Source organism: Lutra lutra, chromosome 4 (genome assembly GCF_902655055.1).
Source record: "Lutra lutra chromosome 4, mLutLut1.2, whole genome shotgun sequence".
In the NCBI taxonomy this organism is placed as follows: Eukaryota; Metazoa; Chordata; class Mammalia; order Carnivora; family Mustelidae; genus Lutra; species Lutra lutra.
This window is the reverse complement of record NC_062281.1, coordinates 60,769,682-60,790,904: the sequence shown is the minus strand read 5'-3', so window position 1 is coordinate 60,790,904 and position 21,223 is coordinate 60,769,682. Positions and strand designations below refer to the sequence as shown.

Here is a 21,223-nt window from a genome sequence, read left to right as displayed (position 1 = left end):
CCAATGAAACTGCTGGTTTTCATGGCTTTCCTCATCATTCTAGAACTACTATGTTGACTGAGCCTGAAGGTGGGGCATGGCAGCAGCTCCAGACAGGAACACCACAGAATCCTACTTTTCTTACCTGAAGTCCACTAGTTTTTCCATGAATAAGTACTTTTCAATTTGTTGAGTGCTTTTGGTCAATTTCCAGAGTGCTAAAATTGCCCTTTTTGATACTTTTGTCTAGTCTCACTGTTGCTTTTGGAAAACAATTGTCCAGCTCTCATTCTGCCATATTGGTAGTGTGCCTTTAAAGCTATTTTTAATCCCTCTGTTTCCTCCTGTCATACTCAGCTGGTCACCAAGTTCTGCTGATTCTTTTCATGCAGTGTGTCTTGCCGTTTTTAGAGACACACCCATCAAGATAACCAGTACCCATTCATTCCTGAATTATTATGACAGAAGCTTTTGTCCCCACCACAGTCAATTCTTCATCTGGCCACTACATTGACCTTACAGACACCAGATAGTCATATCCCTTGTTACTGACTGAAGAATGGTTCTTTGCTGCAAAAACATAAAATTCATGCTGCTTAACCTGTCAAAATGTACTCAACTGCTTTGATCTTATGCAACATCATTTATTCCTGGAGCTCCTGCCAAGTTGAGTTTTTCTTTCCCCACATATTCCTTTGCCAATTTCCATGTTTCTAATTTTTTCATGTTGTTCCCCTATGTGGACAGCCCTTGCAATTTGTCTTTCAATTTTGGGTTCAACTCCTAGAAGAAGCCGATTGAGGTGAACTCTTCTACTCTCAATCATTTCTGTATTCCACAGCTTTTCAATATTCATACACATATATAGATTTTGTAAACACTTCTGACATTAATCATGTCAGCTTGCAATCAGTCCTCAATTGTTTCTATATGTTTTTTCTCCAATATTTTTTCCTTTTACATGGATTTTATTTTTCAATTAGCAATAATCGCGCCTCGGATAAACCTCATTGGCTACGATACTGCCACTGCGCAAAGCTGCATGGATTTTATTTTTAAAAGCATTTTAGATTTACAGTAAAATTGAACAGAAAGTACAGAGAGATCCCATAGAGCCCATCACCAACTTTTGATTATACTCAATTTGAGGGCTTTCCCAGTTTACAAAATTGGAAATACTTCTTACTGTTTACGACAGTGATGAACATGCTAAGTATATGACTGCTGAATTAATAAAATGCTTCTTCTTTTCCTAGGGAAATTTTTAAATATCTTAAGAAAAATGATCACTTTAGGATGTCTCTATGCCTCCCCCCCCCAAAGAACTTAACTCTTACATATAACTCCGAAAGAAGAAGTGATATTTAACATTTTTAATAGTTGTGTGGCATGAACACCAATGAAATCAGACAACAAAACACTCCTGAAAACTCCTGTTGTCCTAAGAAATGATCCATTATAATATTCCTAGATCATGAAGCGGTCCTACAGGTCCTAGACATGAAGCCATGATGGTAGGGGGTGGAATATGGGGCAGTAGCTATTTGTCAAGTAGTATGAAAGTATTTAAACCATTAATGTATGTATGCACAACTATATCAGAGGACACAAACTGAATATCAGTCCCACCAATAAGTCATTGATATTCTCTGGATTAATAATGACTGTGGGATAAAATGGACTTCTGTCAATCATAAGCACTTTTCGTTTTAGAGAGCAACATGAGAACAATGAGTCTCTGTAATGCAAGGTGCAGAGAAGGACACACAACAGTTAGAAGCCAATGTCAAGGGTCAGTTAGGCAGTACAAGACCAAACAGAACAAAAGTACTAGTAGGTCAAGACAAACCAAGAGACCAGACAGGAGCTAAATTGCCAGGAGTCAGAGTTCAAGGTTCAGCCAAAAAGACAGTAAGGATCTGCTAGGTAAGGAGACCAGCAAACAGTGGCCTAAAAGCAGAAATGTATCTGTAATATGGAAACTACAGCCAAGCAAATCTGTCCAAGAGCTGATCTCTTGTGTTTTCTTCTACAGCAAGAACCTAAGTGAAGACATGACCTCTCTCTCTGCAAAAGAGGTTAGTGAACCAAGCCGGAAGCCTACTGGCATATTAATCTTTCAGAGTGAGAAATTTAAGCATGGGTCTTGATAGAATGGTGCCACTTCTTGCCAAAGGTACCAGGTTTGCTGGTAGCACACCACTGGATTGCCTAGCAAGGATAATAGACATTTTTTATCACTAATTGGCCCTTACTAATTTCAGATATGTTAAATATTTGGGGGCTTAAAACTATCTTCAGGGGCACCTGGGTGGCCCAGTGGGTTAAAGCCTCTGCCTTCGGCTCAAGTCATGATCCCAGGGTCCTGGGATAGAGCCCCATATCGGGCTCTCTGCTCAGCAGGGAGGTGGCTTCCCCCCTCCCTCTCTGTCTGCTGCTCTCCCTGCTTGTGATCTCTGTCTATCAAATAAATAAATAAAATCTTAAAAAAAAAAAAAACTATCTTCAAATTCTTTCACCAGAGGATGCAAAAAGAAGCGAATTAACTAAAGGCTATTTTAAAAATATGTGATCTGAAAAGGCATTAGCTGCCAACTTAGAAACAAAGAGAGCGGGCCAAATAATTATTAGCAATGAAAGAATAAAACTGAATATTCTGAAAAATAACTAGTTTGTCTAAAAAAGAATTTTGGAAATGGGGAGAGGCATGACTTAATTGAAGGTGTGTTACTAAGAGAGAGAAGGTTTCTGTTTTTCAGTTTTAAATAGTATAATAAATCAGACACAACACCATAATTTGAGTTTACAAGGAAGGTAATACTCTTTAGGTAGTAAAAGTGACCTCCAGTGGGCAATAACGCTCTCAAATCTGTGGCCTAGGGACCTATATTCCATTGATCGTCACTTTAAAAAAGTCTATATATGCAACAGTTTTCCACTATAACTTTCACATCCATTTACTCAATTATATACATATGGTATTTATTGTTTAAATAATGTATCTGGTTATGATTCATTAGTATGAACTGTTAACAGAAAGGTTTGTGGGATATTTCCCCAATGATCTTCAAATCGACTTCAGTATATTGATCTACAGATCAGTAGAAATATTAAATTCCTACTTAAATAATGTAAAATTAGAAAACTGAATTAAAAATTAAGGAACTACTGACATGGAGTATGTATGTAGGTCCCAAACTGAACAGAAGTTATTAGGGAGAAAAATCTAGAAAACACTTTGGTTTTGTACTTAAATTTGTTGAGATCATGAACATGAAATTACCTTCAAAGGAGTAATCTCTTTTAAAACGCTGAGCTACAGGTAAGTTGGGATATGGGTCAAATAACCACCCTAAAAATCATTTTTAGTGTAGTTGAGAAAAATCAGGTTTTTTGAAACTTGGAATTTCACGCATTCCGTTGATTAAAATAGCTGTTATTCATCACTTCAGGAAAAAGCGGGAGAAAGAAAGCAATAAGTTAAGTTCCTGAGTTTTGACTATAGTCCAAAATTATTTTATAGGTCAAGTTAATAAGTCACTTGTGTGCACAATATCACTGGATATATGCAACCTCTTAGAAATGTGGTCATGCTATACTAAGCATAAATGAAATCATGAGTCAGTTATAAAATACATAATATTTAGTCTTCCCACTACCTTCCCCTATAACTCACTGTTGGTTCTAGAAACTGCTTACACATCTGAAATGAAAGAAGTGAAAGATCACTACAGAAACAAGAGAATATTCCCCACTTAAAAAAAAAAAAAAAAAAAAGTCCAGCTATGATTTCTAAATGGGATTTCAAAAGGAGAAAAAAGTAACCTTTGCTACAAACTTTCTTCCAGTGCTCTGATGAATGTTGATGTAGAAAGACTTATTATTCCCTTAGCGAATAAAATTGATCTCCATTGTAGAGTAAATCAATTCAAAATTCACAATCAAGTCGAACTGTGCTATAATATGGGAAGTATTTCCAGAAAACTGGCTTTCTAAAAGAGAATGAACTCTGAGTGACCATGTATAAAACAACCATTTGATACAAATTCAGAAGGTGAAGGCCTAATGTTTCTTTCTCCTACTCCAGGAATTAGACCAACAGATTTTTTTCTGTAGGGGCAGATGGTAAGTCTTCCAGGCTTTGCAGGCAATACGGTCTCTTCCATAACCACCTCTCCGATGCTGTGGAGTGAAAGTGGCCACAGATACTACCTGAATGAATGGGCATGACTATGTTCCAGTCAAACTTTATTTATAGGCACTAAAATTTGAATTCCATATAATTCTCACATGTTATGAAATATTACTCTTCTTTTGATCTTTTTTCCATCATTTCAAAATCTGAAAACCGTTCTTAATTCAGATGGTAGGCTCGACTTGGCCTGCAGGCCATAGTTTGCTGACTCCTATTCTAGTCCATCAATGAGTAATTAACTATTGGGAGAAGTTGTTCCTAGTGACTTCCTTCTGAAATGTTTTCTTTGAAGATATAACTGAATTTATAACTATGTATTGTGATACATGTTAACTAAACTTACTGTGGCACTCATTTCCCATAAAATGTTGTATACTTAAAACTAATACAATGTTATATGTCAATTATACCTCAATTAAAGAAAAACTAAAAACAAAAACAAAGCACTATGTGAACTACTGGGCTAATTACTGAACTATAAAATGTAAAGAAATAAAGATATGAGTAAATTCCTTAACTATAATACATATTTGTGTAAAATGAGAATTTCATATAACAAAGTTAAAAGTCAGAAGAAGAAATTTTAGTCATATAATCATGAGATGTTTCAAGTAGAGGAGATATTTTGAAATAACTCAATATGAAAAAACATCAGTAAATATGAAAGCAATTTCTCAAAGCAAACATTAAAGTTGATGTGCCTTTCTAATATCTCTCTTAGCACCTATTTCATAAAAAGTAAATGGAAATCAAGTTATGTTTTGAATTCCGGCAGCTGCAGGACCTTGCAGAAGCTGCCAATGGCAGTGATCATACCCTTTCTGTTGAAACCCCCCCTCCCCACACACACAAACTGCACTCAGCTGTGGCTTGCTATGTGTGGCAAGTGTAACAGCTGAAGTTCAAAACCCATATTGAATCTATGTAAAACAAAGAATGCCACAACCCTATTACAGATACCCTAGGATGATGATGACAGGGGTCTGTTATTATCCAATGCCACTTATATATGCCCTTATTATATTAATACAAAACTTTATTTGTCTTAGGTTCAAACCTATGAAGTTCAAACCTCTTTAGGTTCTGAGGACTGCAGTCCCCAAGGACATTTTTCAGTGAATATTGATTTGTATGCTACACTATGGGATCCTAGAATCAGGAGGCAGTCCCTTAAATTTGAAGACCCTGAGAAGGTTGTAAGCGTATACGTGATAGGTTAGACAAGTTAGAGGATACAAACACAAATTCATGGAAATATATGATGGAATCTTAATGACAGTTATATATATTCAGAGTATATAAATATTCGGAGGTCAACATATGCAAGTTCCAGAATGCTTTCACAAATAATGTCCTTATAAGGCCATCATGAGAGAAAGCATACTCGGTCAAAGATTGTATTTCTCTCACTAATTCTACCAAATCCAAGTTATTCTCATTTTCTTCAAAATTCATTCAATTCATTTCCAATCTATTAACATGAATTGAGTGTCTTTTATGTGCCAGAGCACAGGCATGGAGAGTATTAAGGTGAATGAGACACTGCCCTGTACCTCACAGAGGTCACTGCCTAATGAGTAGATCAATACAAAAAACAATGGGAAGACAGTATGATAAGTTGAATAGTGGAATAATGTAGAAAGTAGGTTTGGGTAAGACCTGTTGACTGGAGTGACAGCTTGGTTGGATCTGACAGACACAACAATTAAAGTTCCTCTTATGAGAAAGGACAGAATGGCCCAAACAGAGGGAAGATGTAGAAACAAAGATACAGATGCAAGCAAGCATGAGATATGGAAACTCAAAAGTGCCAGAACATGAAGTGTGGGTATAAGTTAGGTACAGGGAAAATGGTGAAGGAAGAGAAAGGAGACAAAGGTAGGGACAAAATCATAATGCCCACAGACCTGCACTGTGCCAAACACATGTGGCTGTTGAGCACCTGAAGTGTGGCTCATCCAAAATGAGATATAATTTTAGAAGTTATGTTGAAGTGATACTTTAGATATATTGGCTTAAATTACATATATTATATTATATATATATATATCCAATATACCCAAAATATATATTTAAAATATATATTTAATATATAGTAAATATATTTAATGTAAATTTTAAGATTTTATTTATTTGAGAGAGAGAATGAGAGAGAGAGAGTGCATGAGAGAGGGAACATCAGAGGGAGAAGCAGACTCCTCACTTAGCAGGCAGCCCAATGCAGGACTTGACCCAAGCCAAAGGTAGTTGCTCAACCAATTGAGCCACCCAGATGCCCCTAAATAAAATATATTAAGATAAAGTTTACCTGGTTTTTTTTTTAAGTTTTTTAATGGGTTTAGTAGAAAATTTAAAATTGTATTTATGGCATCTAATTCCTCATTTAAACTTATGGTGATCTTGAAGCATCTGGGTGGCTCAGCTGGTTAGGCAGCAGACTCTTGATTTTGGCTTCATCATGATCTTGATTCAGGACATGATCTCAATGTTCTGGGATTGAGCCCCAGGTCATCAGACTCTGCGCTCACTAGGGAGTCTGCTTCAGGCTTCTTTCTTTCCCTCTGTCCCTCCTCCTACTTGCTCACTCTCTCTCTCAAAAACCTAAGTCTTAAAAAACAAACAAACATTGCCAATTTGAATACCTTTTAGGGGCACCTGGGTGGCTCAGTGGGTTAAAGCCTCTGCCTTCGGGTCAGGTCATGATCCCAGGGTCCTGGGATTGAGCCCCGCATCGCATCGGGCTCTCTGCTCAGCGGGGAGCCTGCTTCCCTTCCTCTCTCTCTGCCTGCCTCTCCACCTACTTGTGATCTCTGTCTGTCAAATAAATAAATAAAGTCTTTAAAAAAAAAAAAAGAATACCTTTTATTTCTTTTTGTTGTCTGATTGCTGTTGCTAGGACTTCTAGTACTATGTTGAACAAGAGTGATGAGAGTAAGCATCCTTGTTGTGTTCCTGATCTCAGTGGGAAGGCTGTCAGTTTTCCCCACTGAGGATGACATTCACTGTGGGTTTTTCATAGATAGATTTTATGAAGTTGAGGAATTTTCCTTCTATCCCTATACTTTGAAGCGTTTTAATCAGGAACAGATGCTGTATCTTGTCAAATGCTTTTTCTGCATCAATGGAGAGGACCATGTGGTTCTTCTCTCTCATCTCTGATTGATTTGTTCTATCACGTTGATTTGCGAATGCTGAACCACCTTGCATCCTATGGATAAATCCCACCTGGTCATGGTGGATAATCTTTTTAATGTACTATTGGATCATTAAGAATCTTGGCATCCATATTCATCAGGGATATTGGTCTGAAATTCTCCTTTTTGGTGGGGTCTTTGCCTGGTTTGGGGATCAGGGTAATGCTGGCTTCATAAAAAGAGTCTGGTTTCCTTCTGTTTCTATTTTTTGAAACAGCTTCAGGAGAATAGGTATTATTTCTTCTTTGAATGTTTGGTAGAATTCTCCAGGGAAACCATCAGGTTCTGGGCTCTTATTTTTTGGGAGGTTTTTGATCACTGCCTCAATCTCGTTACTAGATATTGGTCTATTCAGGTTGTCAATTTCTCCCTGTTTCAGTTTTGGAGGTTTATAGGTTTCCAGGAATGCATCCATTTCATCCAGGTTGCTTAACTTATTGACGTATAACTGTTGATAATAATTTCTGATGATTGCTTCTATTTCCTTAGTGTTAGTCGTGATCTCTCCCTTTTCATTCATAATTTTATTAATTTGGGTCCTCTCTCTTTTCTTTTGGATTAGTTTGGCCAATGATTTATCTATCTTATTGATTCTTTCAAAAAACCAGCTTCTAGTTTCGCTGATGTGTTCTACTGTATCTCTAGTTTCTATCTGTTGATCTTCTATTGATCTCTGCTCTAATCTTGATTATTTCCCTTCTTGTGTGTGGGGCTTGCTTAATTGGTTTTTTATTCTCTAGTTCTTTAAGGTGTAAAGGTGCAAAGAGAGCTGGTGTATTAGACCAGTGGAACAGAGTAGAAGAGTCAGATATGGACCCTCAACTCTATGGTCAAATAATCTTCAACAAAGCAGGAAAAAATATACAGTAGAAAAAAGACAGTCTCTCCAATAAATGATGCTGGGAAAATTGGACAGCTACATGTAGAACAATGAAACTCGACCATTCTCTCATACCATACACAAAGATAAACTCAAAATGGATAAAAGACCTTGACGTAAGGCAGAAATATATCAAAAAATTAGAGGAGAACATAGGCAGTAATCTCTTCAACATCGGCCACAGCAACTTCTTTCAAGATACGTCTCCAAGGCAAAGGAAACAAAAGCAAAAATGAACTTTTGAGACTTTGTCAAGATCAAAAGCTTCTGCAGAGCAAAGGAAACAGTCAACAAAACAAAGAGGCAACCCACGGAATGGGAGAACATATTCGCAAATGACACCACATACAAAGGGCTGATATCCAACATCCATAAAGAACTTCTCAAACTCAACACGCACAAAATAGATAAACACGTCAAAAAATGGGCAGAAGACATGAACAGGCACTTCTCCAAAGAAGACATACAAATGGCTAACAGACACATGAAAAAATGTTCATCATCATCATCGTCCTTTCAACTTCCATCAGGGAGATTAAAATCAAAACCACATTGAGATACCACCTTAGATCAGTTAGAATGGCCAAAATTAAGACAGTAAACAAAAAGTACTGGAGAGGATTTGGAGAAAGGGGAACCCTCTTACACTGTTGGTGGGAATGCAAGTTGGTGCCACTTTGGAAAACAGTGTGGAGATTCCTTAAGAAATTAAATGTAGAGCTACCCAATGACCCTGCAATTGCACTACTGGGTATTTACCCCAAAGATACAGATGTAGTGAAAAGAGGGGCCATCTGTACCCTAATGTTCATAGCAGCAATGGCCACTGTCGGAAAGAAACAAGATGCCCTTCAACGGATGAATGGATAAAGAAGATATGGTCCATATATACAATGGAGTATTATGCCTCCATCAGAAAGGATGAATACCCAACTTTTGTATCAACATGGACGGGACTGGAGAAGATTATACTGAGTGAAATAAGTCAAGCAGAGAGACTCAATTATCATATGGTTTCACTTACTTGTGGAGCTAAGGAATAACATGGAGGACATTGGAAGATGGAGAGGAGAAGCGAGTTGGAGGAAATCAGAGGGGAAGACAAACCATGAGAGAATGTGGACTCTGAGAAACAAACTGAGGGTTTTGGAGGGAAGGAGGGTCGGGGGTTGGGTGAGCCTGGTGGTGGGTACTATGGAGGGCACATATTGCATGGAGCACTGGGTGTGGTGCATAAGCAGTGAATGCTGGAACACTGAAAAGAAATAAAATAAAATGAAGAACAAACAAACAATAAACTCAGAGTGATCTTGGGGCACATGGCTGTATCAGTCAGTACAGTATGTGACTCTTGAGCTTGGGGTTATGAGTTCAAGCCCCACATTGGGCGATTACTTAAAAAATAAAATCTTTAAAAAATAAAAATAAACTCATAATGATCTCATTTCTCTTGCCAGTGACTAGTTTAGAGATGGGGTTGTGAATGACCCAATCCAACCCTGTGCCATGAAGGAAAGACAGCTGAAGGAGTTCCTGATATAGATGTCTTTGCCCCTAGGAGGAGACCAGTATGATCAGTTCTCTCATTTTCTTTTAAATGTGGCTACACTCCCAGTGACACAGAGAACGACTGTCACCATCTTCCATGAGCCAGAGGATAAAGCAGAGCTAAGAAATGGAATAAACTGAGTCCTTACTGACATCACTGAGCTACTTTATCAACCAACCCTGGAGTTCACTCTTCCTCTGAACTTCCTGTTATGGGAGATAACAAGTTTCCTTATTGTTTAAGCCAGTATGAGTCAGGTTTTCTGTTACTCGTAGCCAAAAGGATCCTAGCTGATACAATTCATTAGGTTACAATTACCTCAAGGGAAAGGGACTATATGCACAATCATTTAAGTCCATTTAGTACCACAAAAGTTCTGTATATAGCCTATAATGAATCCATGTGTTATTATTGTGATAGTATATATTTAATATGTGTGAAGGCTTTTACTTTCTCAGTTTTAAACTATTGTATTACTGTAAGACATTATGGAATAATTACTAAGGGAAAGAGATTTTTGATTGGAACAAAAAAACTATGAGCAGAATTTAACTAATCAAAAGTAGAACAGAAATAACCATTAGATTTGTAACTTGTTACACTTCGTGGCTGTCCTTTCACTGAGAGGTCCGCCTTGAATTCTAGTCAAAGCACACACATGGGGAACAACTGCACTTGATTTGCTAATGTGCACATAAACTCTTACAGGTCATGTAGAACATGAAGTAAATATACAAACACTATAGTTTATACCTCATAGAATTATTATGAGAATTAAGCAAAATAATGGATGTAGATCCTAGCATAGTATCTAGCACACAGTAAACACATTTAATATAAATTTGGTTCCTGTTTTCTGTTGAAGAATTTTTCATTTCATAAATTCTAAGTACTGTGCTAAGTATACACCACCATTTATATCATAATTTCATTTTATGTTGACTAGAAGTCAGATTAGAGCAAATAGTAATTGACATATGTCACACTTCATGGGCGAGTTAGTGCTTGGTTAGGTCGTTGATTTATTCATTTTTTTTATATGAAGCAAGTGAGTTCCAAAGCTAACCTGAACAAAATGAGGTAGGCAGTGGTAAAACTATTAACTAGAAATTAACCTGCAGTATTTGAACAAATCTATGTCTGCTTACCCAGTATAGTTGAAATTGTGAGATTAATAATGCAGTCTAAATAAAGGTGAATTAAAAAAAATAAAAAGAGAGGGAAGGAAGTTTATGATTTTGAGGGTACCTAGAAGGTGGCTGATGTTAGTAACACACACAGAGAGTCAGCAGTGCTCAGTAACATCCAAGGGTGATGAAGAAAGATGTAGAAAGTGTCAGGCCAGAAGAGAGAGGAAAGAATATTTGGTGAATTATATCAAGCTAGAAGATTCCGAAAACCTTTCTGCGCTATTAAAAAGGATTTTGCTTTTAATAATAACCACTAACCAATATAAATTTAATTTCCAAATAGGAACTACTGAAAAACATAGAGCAAAACCCCCACTAGCTCCATCTCACCAAATAAATGCGCTCTTTGCTCCACTAATGAATAAGGAGGACTGCTCGTCACTGAAGCCACCATATGATCTGCAGATTTTAAATTTCACAGGACGATTAGCCTCCTGAAGACTACATTAAGTTAGTTATCTAGCTTATTACGAGGACTAGAAGAAGCCAGTTACCTTTGTATGCTCTAGTAACTAGTGCAGTATTCCCAGAGAGTTATTTCGTCAACAAATGTTTGCTAAAAAATATTTGAAAAGAAAATCAGTATCTGAAATTTAAACTGTTTTTATTCTAGACAGTTAAACATTCTAAACTAATGTAAATGTATAGTATCACATTTGCTGTGATGAATAAAGTAAACATACATAGACCATTTCTACCCAGACACCACAGGGACTCCCAGGCAGCAACCAGCCAGGATGACTGTCCACTGCCTGGATGAGAGTTCAGAGTTTCCAAATGGGAAATACTACAGATCGTTTCTCTGAAGGCAGGCAGGCTTAGACACACTTTTTGGAGATTAATAATAATCCTGAGAGCCTGAAGCAGACCTTACCTAACCACTAACATTCAGAGAAGCTCTAAATCTGGCTCTAAGTTTAATTCAGTGCATTCTAAGGTGGATCCAACATTTTCAGAGAACGCAGGAAAGAAAAGGGTGTGTCATGTTTCTACATTTTTCTGGGGCCAATTCCGTATATGGATCACTGATAAAGGAATAAATCTGGATATTTTTTTAAGTTAGGTTTATTGAGGTGTAATCTAAATACAATAAAATGTACCCTTTTCAGCATACAGTTCTGTAAGTTTAGTAAATGCATACAGTCATGTTCTACCACCACAATCAAGCTATAGCACATTTCTGTCACCCCCAAAAATTGTTGTGACAATTTATGGTCAATCCCTCCTCAGGCCCTGGCAACCAATGATCTGTTTTCTATCTCTATCATTCTGTCTTCTCCAGTTCATACACATTGCATCTATAGTATGGAGCCTTTTGAGTCTGGTTTCTTTCATGTCATGATACAACTGGCAATGAAGCTAATGAGACTGGGATACTGAGTGGAAAGGAGAGTGGTCGGAATTGCAATTGGAGCAGCAGAGAAAGCCAAATCATATAGGGCCGTACATGCCATAACAAAAATTCTGGATTTATAGTATGTGTGATGGGAAGCTACTGGAAGGTTCCAAACAGCTGAATAATGTGATCTGATTAAGTTAAAATAATTTTGGCTACTGTGTGGAATATACACACAATGGAACAGAAGTAGAAAGAAGGAAGCTAGTGTAAAGACTACTGCAATTGTCTAAACATGATAGGGGGTGCCTGGATGGTCAGTTGGTACAGCTGGTACAGTCGGTACATGAGACTCTTGATCTTGGGGGTGTTAAGTTCAAGCTCCATGTTGGGTGTAGAGATTACTTCAAAATAAAACCTTAAAGAAAAAAACCCATAATAGTGACTACAATGGCAACACTGGAGGTGGTGGAAAGTGGTCTGGTGACAGATGTAATTCAGAAAGGGATACTGGAACTGGATGTAGCATTTGAGGAAAGAGGAAGCAAAGATGCTCCAAGGAGCTTGGCTTGAGCAACAAGGTAGATGGTGGTGTCATCTACCAGGATGGATAAAAGGAAAAGACAGGGGAAGAGGAAGAGGCAGGTTTGGCGGAGGGAGGCGGGAGAATCGGAAGTTCCATACATTTGGACATCATCAGCATACAGATGATACTGAATCTCTCTCCTCCATTCTGTAGATCTGTATGGACCTTTGATAGAGATATTTTTAACAGTCCTTGTCCTTTTACTCCTTAATACATGAGTAAATACACTGGATAATATATTTACTCTTTACTTCACTGAGTTCCTAGAGTTAAATCTAAAAATAGAACGTAAACTGTAAATGTTCAAGGCTAGATAGTTCTTCCATTTCTCGCCTTCATTTTCTACATAGATAAGAACCTCGTGAGTTTCATAAGAAGGACTGCCTCTAAATTTTACGTATAGTTTTTCTAGAATACTTATTGTTTGCTCAACTGCATTGGCTCAAATGAGTTAAGAATAGAAAACATTTTGTAAGTGATCATCATTTTTCTTGCTTTAAAATGTTTTCCAGTATTTACTGATTAATAGGTGAAGCAGCATTTAGTGGTCCACCCTTTCCGACTTATGATCAAGTTTATTCTTTTGGTATGGTGAAGAAGTACTTGTTGCTTAGACAGACCCTCAGTATGAGGAAAGGGTAATGGCAACATAATGCAGAAAAGCTGCAGGATGTGGAGCAGAGGTTCACTGTGTCTCCCTTCCTCAGGGAGCCTGATAACCCAAGTACAGGGAGGAGCACTGATCATGCCCCTACTTCCATTTGTACCTCAGAGGCTGCCAGAGTAGAGCATGTGGCAGACAGGATGACCACTCCAGTCACAGCTCCCTTCATTTACGCATCTAACCATCCATCTTCCATCCATCCATCTGACCATTATCAATGCCTTTCCTGAAAAGTTTTTTTTTACCTTAAAATTTCATGCAAGTTCATCATTTCCAATGCAATTGTATTTGCTTTAATATAAAAATAACTTTATTTATTTACCATTGAGTAAAACTGACATTCCAGATAGATCAAGTATAAGACCTCTATGTGCAGTTGTACAGGTTATGTACTGAACACTTCATGGGTGTGTGTGTTGGGTGGGGGGTTCTATTCCTGCTATAGGTCTTACAGATTTGGATAGCAATAAAATACCTTGAGGTAGAAGCATCTTTTTTTTTTTTTTTATTTGTAAAGGTGCCATACGGACTAACACCAACCCAGCACTTTGTATATGTGGCCACATGGACTGGGCATAAGCCTGAGCCAGCCTCATTATTTTACTCCTGAAGAAGCCAAGTTCCAACAGGTAGAGACAAGTTCCTATGGCTACTTCATGGAAAATCTAGGTTTGATCTCAGTCTCTATTCCCATTCCAGTGCCATTTTATAGCAACATGCTACCTCTGCTAACAGTGGGTTGCTCTTGCTCTTCTCAGGTGTGTGGGCTTCTGAAGCACTTTCATTTCTTTGCTTGGCTGAAGGAGAGGCCTTTGCAGGATGGTTATCTCGTGCTGCTATTGCATCTGTTTCTGCCATGAATGGATATAGGGGGGTACAGCAGTCGCTAGACTTTTTGGTAAATATTCAAAGTAGTAAAGTTGCTAGATTGCAGGCTCCACGACAGCAGGAACCATGTCCAACATTCCTGTCATTTCTCCCGAACCTAGCATACAGCTAAGTTATCGTTTTATACAGGAAGTGTATTCTGTAAGTTTGGTTAGGTCCCATCCCTCTACTGCTGCTGCATGCTTTCCTGCAGCGGGAGCGTATGTCAGGGCCAAACTCGGAGAAGCACTGCAGTCATCTCAAAACTGCTTTCAAGGTCAATATGCTGTCAACTGCTTATTATTGGTTGGTTTCATTTAACCAGGAGCAGGAAGATCAGTCACAGAATCAAAACGGTAGCACTGGAGTGGGTCTTGTAAGTCATCTAACCAATTCCCTTATATAACATTCCAGAAAACAGGGTCCTAAAGAGAGGCAGAATCCATTCAGGTAGCTGCATCTAACTTACGCTATGGTTAGTTCCTAAAACTGAGGTTTTCTGCCTAATTAGCTGCTTTTTCCTAAACCCCACAATAACTTGCCATCAATCAACAAAACATGATTGGAAACCCCACAATGTCTGAAACATTATGAACTAGAGAGATGTGCCCTTAAGAATGTCTTTTTTGAGTTGGACAATAAATCGTGTGTTTGAGAAGATACACTACTATGTTCTTTTATTCTTTTCATGCAAGGGTACTCCTCAGAGAGAAGGAAAAAGATTAGTCTGGCAAGACTATAAGAAACTCTCAAATTTACTAAGAAATGGATATAAACGTGGGTGCCCACTGTTCTGCGTGTGAAGTTAATTTAGAAAGCACAGCTGGTTAGTCAAACGGTAAATTGTGTGCATGTGTATTTATTTTGACTCCAAACTAGAAACTCTATGACCCAGATCATTAGTTTAATCTAATCTGATGATTATTTTAGTTGAAAATATCTATTATCTTATAAGCAGGATGCATTTTTAAGCTGCTAACTAAACAAAGGAATTTTGTTATTATTAAACAATATACTTTACAGATTTTTAGCCTTATTTCAGAAATAAAGCTTTAAAAGTAGAAACAACACTGGTGCATCATTTTAGTAATATCCCAAATTATGGGAGTAAGTTGATGGTTCTGAAAGTTCAATTATTTTAAACACATTCTGTAATACTCAACCCTCATCAACAGAACTACATGACTATAATACAGTGAGACTCTAGTTTATCTAGTTTTGCTAACCCTGCTTCTTATACGTAATTATTAAAAAGAAAGATAACTTGTAGGGCAATTATTTCTTCTGTATAAGAGAATTCTATATTTCAGTTAATAATGAACTACAAACTAGAAGTCTAAAATAATTTAACTCTCCTAAGATACCAGTTTCCAACACAAAAATTGTGGATTTTTCAAAATTCTAGCACATGGTGCTAGTGGATAATATGTTAGGGGAAACAAAGCTGTATGTGTGCGTGTAGCTTCCATTTTTATGGTCTCTGATTTCTCAGCTGGGCCATAACGCAGCAAAATGGCAGTGGCATATTATACCTGGTCATGGCTGGCTTCAATGGAGCTTCCAATAGCATGGAAAGTCATCTGCACAGGGGCTAATGTCAGACAGGTCACACACTCTTTGCCACTTTGTCTATCACAGTAGTGAACCTATAACAGAACACATGCAATCTGCTGAACACCACTTGTAAGAGGGAGCCAGATGCAACAGGTCCTGTCCAAAGGCTCTATATTTCCACAAGAATTCAAATAATTTATGCAGAACACACTTCAAATATTTAAAACCTTATCAGGACCTTACAGTATCGATGGAAAATCTATTAATTCCATTTTAAGTACTTCTGAAGTTGTGAAAGAGCTGAGGAAATGCTTTATAAAATGTTTTACAATATTACAGCCAGTAGAAAAATTCACAATTAAGTGCTATACCTGTCTTTGTAAGTCCAGCTTTTCATAATGCATAATGCATAAAAGACTTGAGGGTAAGTATAAGGCAAAGTTCACTTGATTTCAATGGAATTTTGTCAACCTGAAGTTTCACTCATCTTTGACTCTATGTCTGTGTGACTGCCACTTAATTGGTAGTGACATTCTTCTATTTCTACATTATAGTCTCTATAAAACCACTATTAAATATATACAGCTATCACTACATCATGTTCTGCTTGACATTTTAACATTACAATCAAGTAGAATTAAACTAAAATGATTTCTAATGTCAGACCAAAATAAAGTTACATATTATTTTTCTTTTAGTTAAATAAAACCAACCGTTATTAAAACCACATGTAAGACACATTCCGTATCAGAAGTAGGGTAAATGGGAGTAAAGCGAAGTGTGAGTCTTTCTTCCCAGTGGGAAAATTTACATCCTCTCATTTATCTACTTTCACAAAAGTTCTTTCACGCAGCGCTTATTTTAATTCTAAGCTAACAAAGCAAAAACAGCATTACTTTTGAGATAAATTAATGAAACAAGCCTATAGAATGGAATTCCTACTAATTATATTACAGAGAAAACTGGTCTATTAGTTATCACTTGGCTCAACTTGTTAAATGTGTATAGGTCTAGGATAAAAGCTGAGGTGAAAATCTTGAATTCGTGAGGAAGAAAATTAAAACACATATTAGTTCTCTGAATTAATTCTGACTGCTGTGTAATACCCTATATTATGTAATATAACTTTATTATAGATTATGGTCCATGTATATTTTGTCATGGAAAATAGACATCTGACTGAAAATGACAACAATATGGATCTCAGTCTAATATTTTAATAACTGAAGTTTTTTAAGCTGGTAGGGTTAAGATTTGCCATCAGTTTCCCTGAAGGTAGGGAAATCCTGGAATCTCTAAAAAGTAGTTTAGAGTTTAAATTGAGGAAATATACAAAGCTTATTTCCAAAGCACTTTAGAGATTTTATTATAAAAATAGTTTTTCCAAGTTAACTTTGGGGGAAAAATCTTGACAACAGTTCTAAATCACCATAGTATACCTCCTAAGCAAACTGAAAGGTCACTCAGTATATGTGAGTTCAAGCATGTGGATGTGTTGTTTACTATGCATCAGCTACATATGATGGGGGAAAATGAAACTTATCACATAACAGGTTTATGCAAAAGCCAATAAATGGTGACACTAAAATAACTATAGCTCACAGCTGTTCATGGTACCGTTAAAATATGATGTCGTACAGAGTGCTATTATAAAACATGCTTTTTAAAATAAAACCTAATTACCCTTTAACATCAGTTGAAAGTCTGTATGAAAGACATGTCACTTCCCTAAATATCCAAATTGACAGTGAATACACTTGTTAGCCAGTTTATTGCAGTTCTATTCTTTCTTCTAGAGAAATGAAAATTACAAAGGACAGAAATACCACAAGACAATCCCAGTAGAAAATATAAACTCCAAACTGCATTTGCATCCATGGCTTAGATATCATTACTGAAAGAATTAACTTCCTCCTGGAAGCCTGCGATACCCTATGAAACACTGTGCCTCCCACAGACATTCAACACTGGTGACCACATATAACTCATACAGAACAGATGAATATAAAGATGTAAGTCTGCACACAGCCGCAAATAAAATGTCAGAGCATCCAGTGAATGTGACAGAGACTGCCAACTGTCCTCTAATATTCTTCCACAGTAATTCCGAGCTGGCTACATGAATGCTCAGAATAAAGTTCATATTTCCCAGGCTCCTTTGTAACTAAGACACCATGTGACTGAGTAGAAGGTAAATGAAAGAACTCCATTAACAGCTTTCTGGAAACTTAAAAAAAAAAAAGAGAGATTTTGAGTGTCTGCCTTTTGCTTCTTCTTGCTCATTTTGTCAGCCCACTGCTTGGGATATAGACAGACATTACCATCTTTGACCAAAGGACAAGGCCTGAAACCTACAGATGGCAGGGTGGTGAGTAGGCAGGAACTTGGGTCCCTGAAGACTCCATGAAACAGACCCATCACACTAGGTCTGGACTATAAGCTTACAGAACTTTCCATGAGAAAAGAATAAACATCTATTTTACTTAAGTCACTGGGCTTTTTAATCATTTAAAAAGAACCTAACCCCCATGGGACTTTCTCTACTGCCCTAGAATCAACACCAGGACCACAGCCAACAACAAAAAGAGAGCTAAGAGCTGCCAACATCAAGGCTAGGCCTTATTCCCAACCCCTTAATAAGAGTCAGCAGAACTGATCCAACAATACACAGAAGAACTAGGAAGGGGGAAGTGAAGGGGAGGGAATTATCTTGATTGTCACCCTTATGAGAAATATAACATTTTCAATGAGTGGGGTAGCTCTAAGAAAAAAGTTAATACAGAGTGGGAGTACTTACATTCTGTCCCCTAGCAGAACCCATAGGCTTCCTTTGAAAACAAATCTTGACAGAAATCAGTATGTGCCCCTAGCAGTTTGGAAACATAGGAAAATAAAGAGATTAAGTTTGGAGATATCTGAGAGCTTGCTGAAGGAGTCTAGGCACACAGTGTGCCTGAAAACAAAATGAAAAAAAGGATGAAGAGAGATATGTTCACCCTACATATTCATGACCCTTGGAGCCATGAGCCCTTGGCCCATGAGCCAAAGAGAAGCTCCACAGAAGCCAAAGGGATACTCAGGCCAAACAAAGAGACACCTACCAACAGACGGGTCAGAGGCAAGGACCACTGGCAAAGTCCAAAGGAAATATGGCTGTCCTTCAGGGACAGAGGAAACTGGAAGAAACTAAACGCTGCCTAAAGAAAATTATGAAGGTCATCTACATGGAAACCAGAGTGGATGAAACCAGGTTAGGGCATCATCTCCCCCTATCTTGGTCCCCTTCCAGGCCTCCCAACACCAGTGCTGTAAGGCACTCTGCAATTGAACTCTGGGTATTTAACCCAAAGATGACTCTGCAATTGAACTACTGGGTATTTAACCCAAAGATACAGATGTAGTGAAAAGAAGGGCCATCTGTACCCCAATGTTCATAGCAGCAATGGCCATAGTCGCCAAACTGTGGAAAGAAACAAGATGCCCTTCAACGGGGGCCCCTGGCTGGCTCAGTGGGTTAAGCCTCTGCCTTCAGCTCAGGTCATGATCTCAGGATCCTGGGATGGAGCCCCACATCAGGCTCTCTGCTCAGTAGGGAGCCTGCTTCCCTTCCTCTCTCCCTACTTGTGATCTCTGTCTGCCAAATAAATAAATAAAATCTTAAAAAAAAAAAGATGCCCTTCAACGGACAAATGGATAAGGAAGATGTGGTCCATATACACTATGGAGTATTATGTGTCCATCAGAAAGGATGAATACCCAACTTTTGTATCAACATGGATGGGACTGGAAGAAATTATGCTGAGCGAAGTAAGTCAAGCAGAGAGAGTCAATTATCATATGGTTTCACTTACTCGTGAAGCATAAGAAATAACACGGAGGACATGGGGAGATGGAGAGGAGAAGAGAGTTGAGGGAAATTGGAGGGGGAGATGAACCATGAAAGACAGTGGACTCTGAAAAACAATCTGAGGGTTTTGAAGGGGCAGGGGGTGGGAGGTTGGGTGGTGCCTGGTGGTGGGTATTATGGAGGGCATGTATTGCATGGAGCACTGGGTGTGGTGCATAAACAATGAATTCTGTTACACTGAAAAGAAATTAAATTTTAAAAAAAGCTAAACATAACTAGACATCAAAAAGGAACATGAATGGGAGACCTGACAGAGTATGGAGTAAAGTGGTGACTGGAAAAATATAAAATCATTCCATGTTTATACCTCCACTGCACTGAGGCTGCCCAATAAAGCAGATAAAATTATGTGAGAAATATAGGAAATTATTGAGGACAATTCCAAATTAAACAAAAAGTAATAATCTACAGATAAGAACCCTTAAGAGATAGTCACACTTCACACACCACTCCATCAGCCACTTGTAAAAACAAGTTTGATATGGCTCTGTTCAGTTTCATATTTTCTTCTTGGACATAACAACATTAGAGTTCATAAAATTATGAATGTCAAAAAAATGATAATGTGCAAGTGACATTCTGAAATTCATCCTTCTACACAGAAAAACGCTTCCTCTGATTCAAAGCATCAGCAGAAGCCAGAATTCTTAGAGGACTACTGGCTTGAAATAATTAGGGTAATAAATCCCACTACCTCTTCAGAACTGACAGAGCAACATTTTCTGTTGCAACAGAGCAGTGTGTTTCTACAAATGTGGCCCTAACAATTCCAGTATGCGGTGTCACAGGACCTTGATTTTGATTAGAGAAAAGTGAATAAAGATAATTTTAGAAGATTAAAAAAGTCATCCTCTCTGTGTACTTTAAGATTTATTGTCTATAAATCATATCATTTTGCCACTTTGGTACTCTAAAATGTTAGCAATTGATCTTGATTTTTATAATGTTATAGCACTTGTTTTGGATTTATAACACTATCAAATACTGTAAATTGACGTTTTGTTTCCTTTTTATGGATTTACAAAAATTATTCCATCAGAAGATGGGCAGAAAATTTCAATATATGTAAATTAAACAATGTGGCTATCTTTGAAATGTACAAATCTATAATAGTTTTTATTTTAAAATAAGTTTTCTAGTTTTGACTTGTAATCACATAAACCCAGATGAGATGCTATAATTGTCCATTCGAATACTGATTTTGCCAGTCCAGAGATTTCTTTTTCCTGAAGAGGAGACACACATCACTTCAACCATTCATATAACTTAAGAAATAAAGAAAAATACTATAAGCCTTAGAATAATTTACATTAAAAGCTAGG

The 21,223-nt window shown here is 37.5% G+C and overlaps 1 protein-coding gene and 1 pseudogene across 18 annotated transcripts in view; both read right to left on the bottom strand.

Annotated features, from left to right (window-relative positions):
* Positions 1-21,223, bottom strand: part of STAU2 (staufen double-stranded RNA binding protein 2) — a 320,498-nt gene that overhangs the window by 95,839 nt on the left and 203,436 nt on the right. For 13 of the 18 annotated variants that reach the window (XM_047728851.1, XM_047728856.1, XM_047728849.1 and 10 more), the window contains one exon: positions 15,973-16,086. The exons of 1 other annotated variant lie outside the window; for it this stretch is intronic. In XM_047728851.1, the coding sequence (XP_047584807.1) occupies positions 15,973-16,086 (114 nt within the window). Of the gene's footprint in view, positions 1-11,477; positions 11,544-12,714; positions 12,742-12,839; positions 13,075-13,173; positions 14,866-15,972; positions 16,087-21,223 lie in introns of those variants that run through there. 4 more of the 18 variants (XM_047728847.1, XM_047728854.1, XM_047728839.1 and 1 more) reach the window with 4 other exon arrangements.
* Positions 907-1,019, bottom strand: LOC125099402 (uncharacterized; annotated as a pseudogene).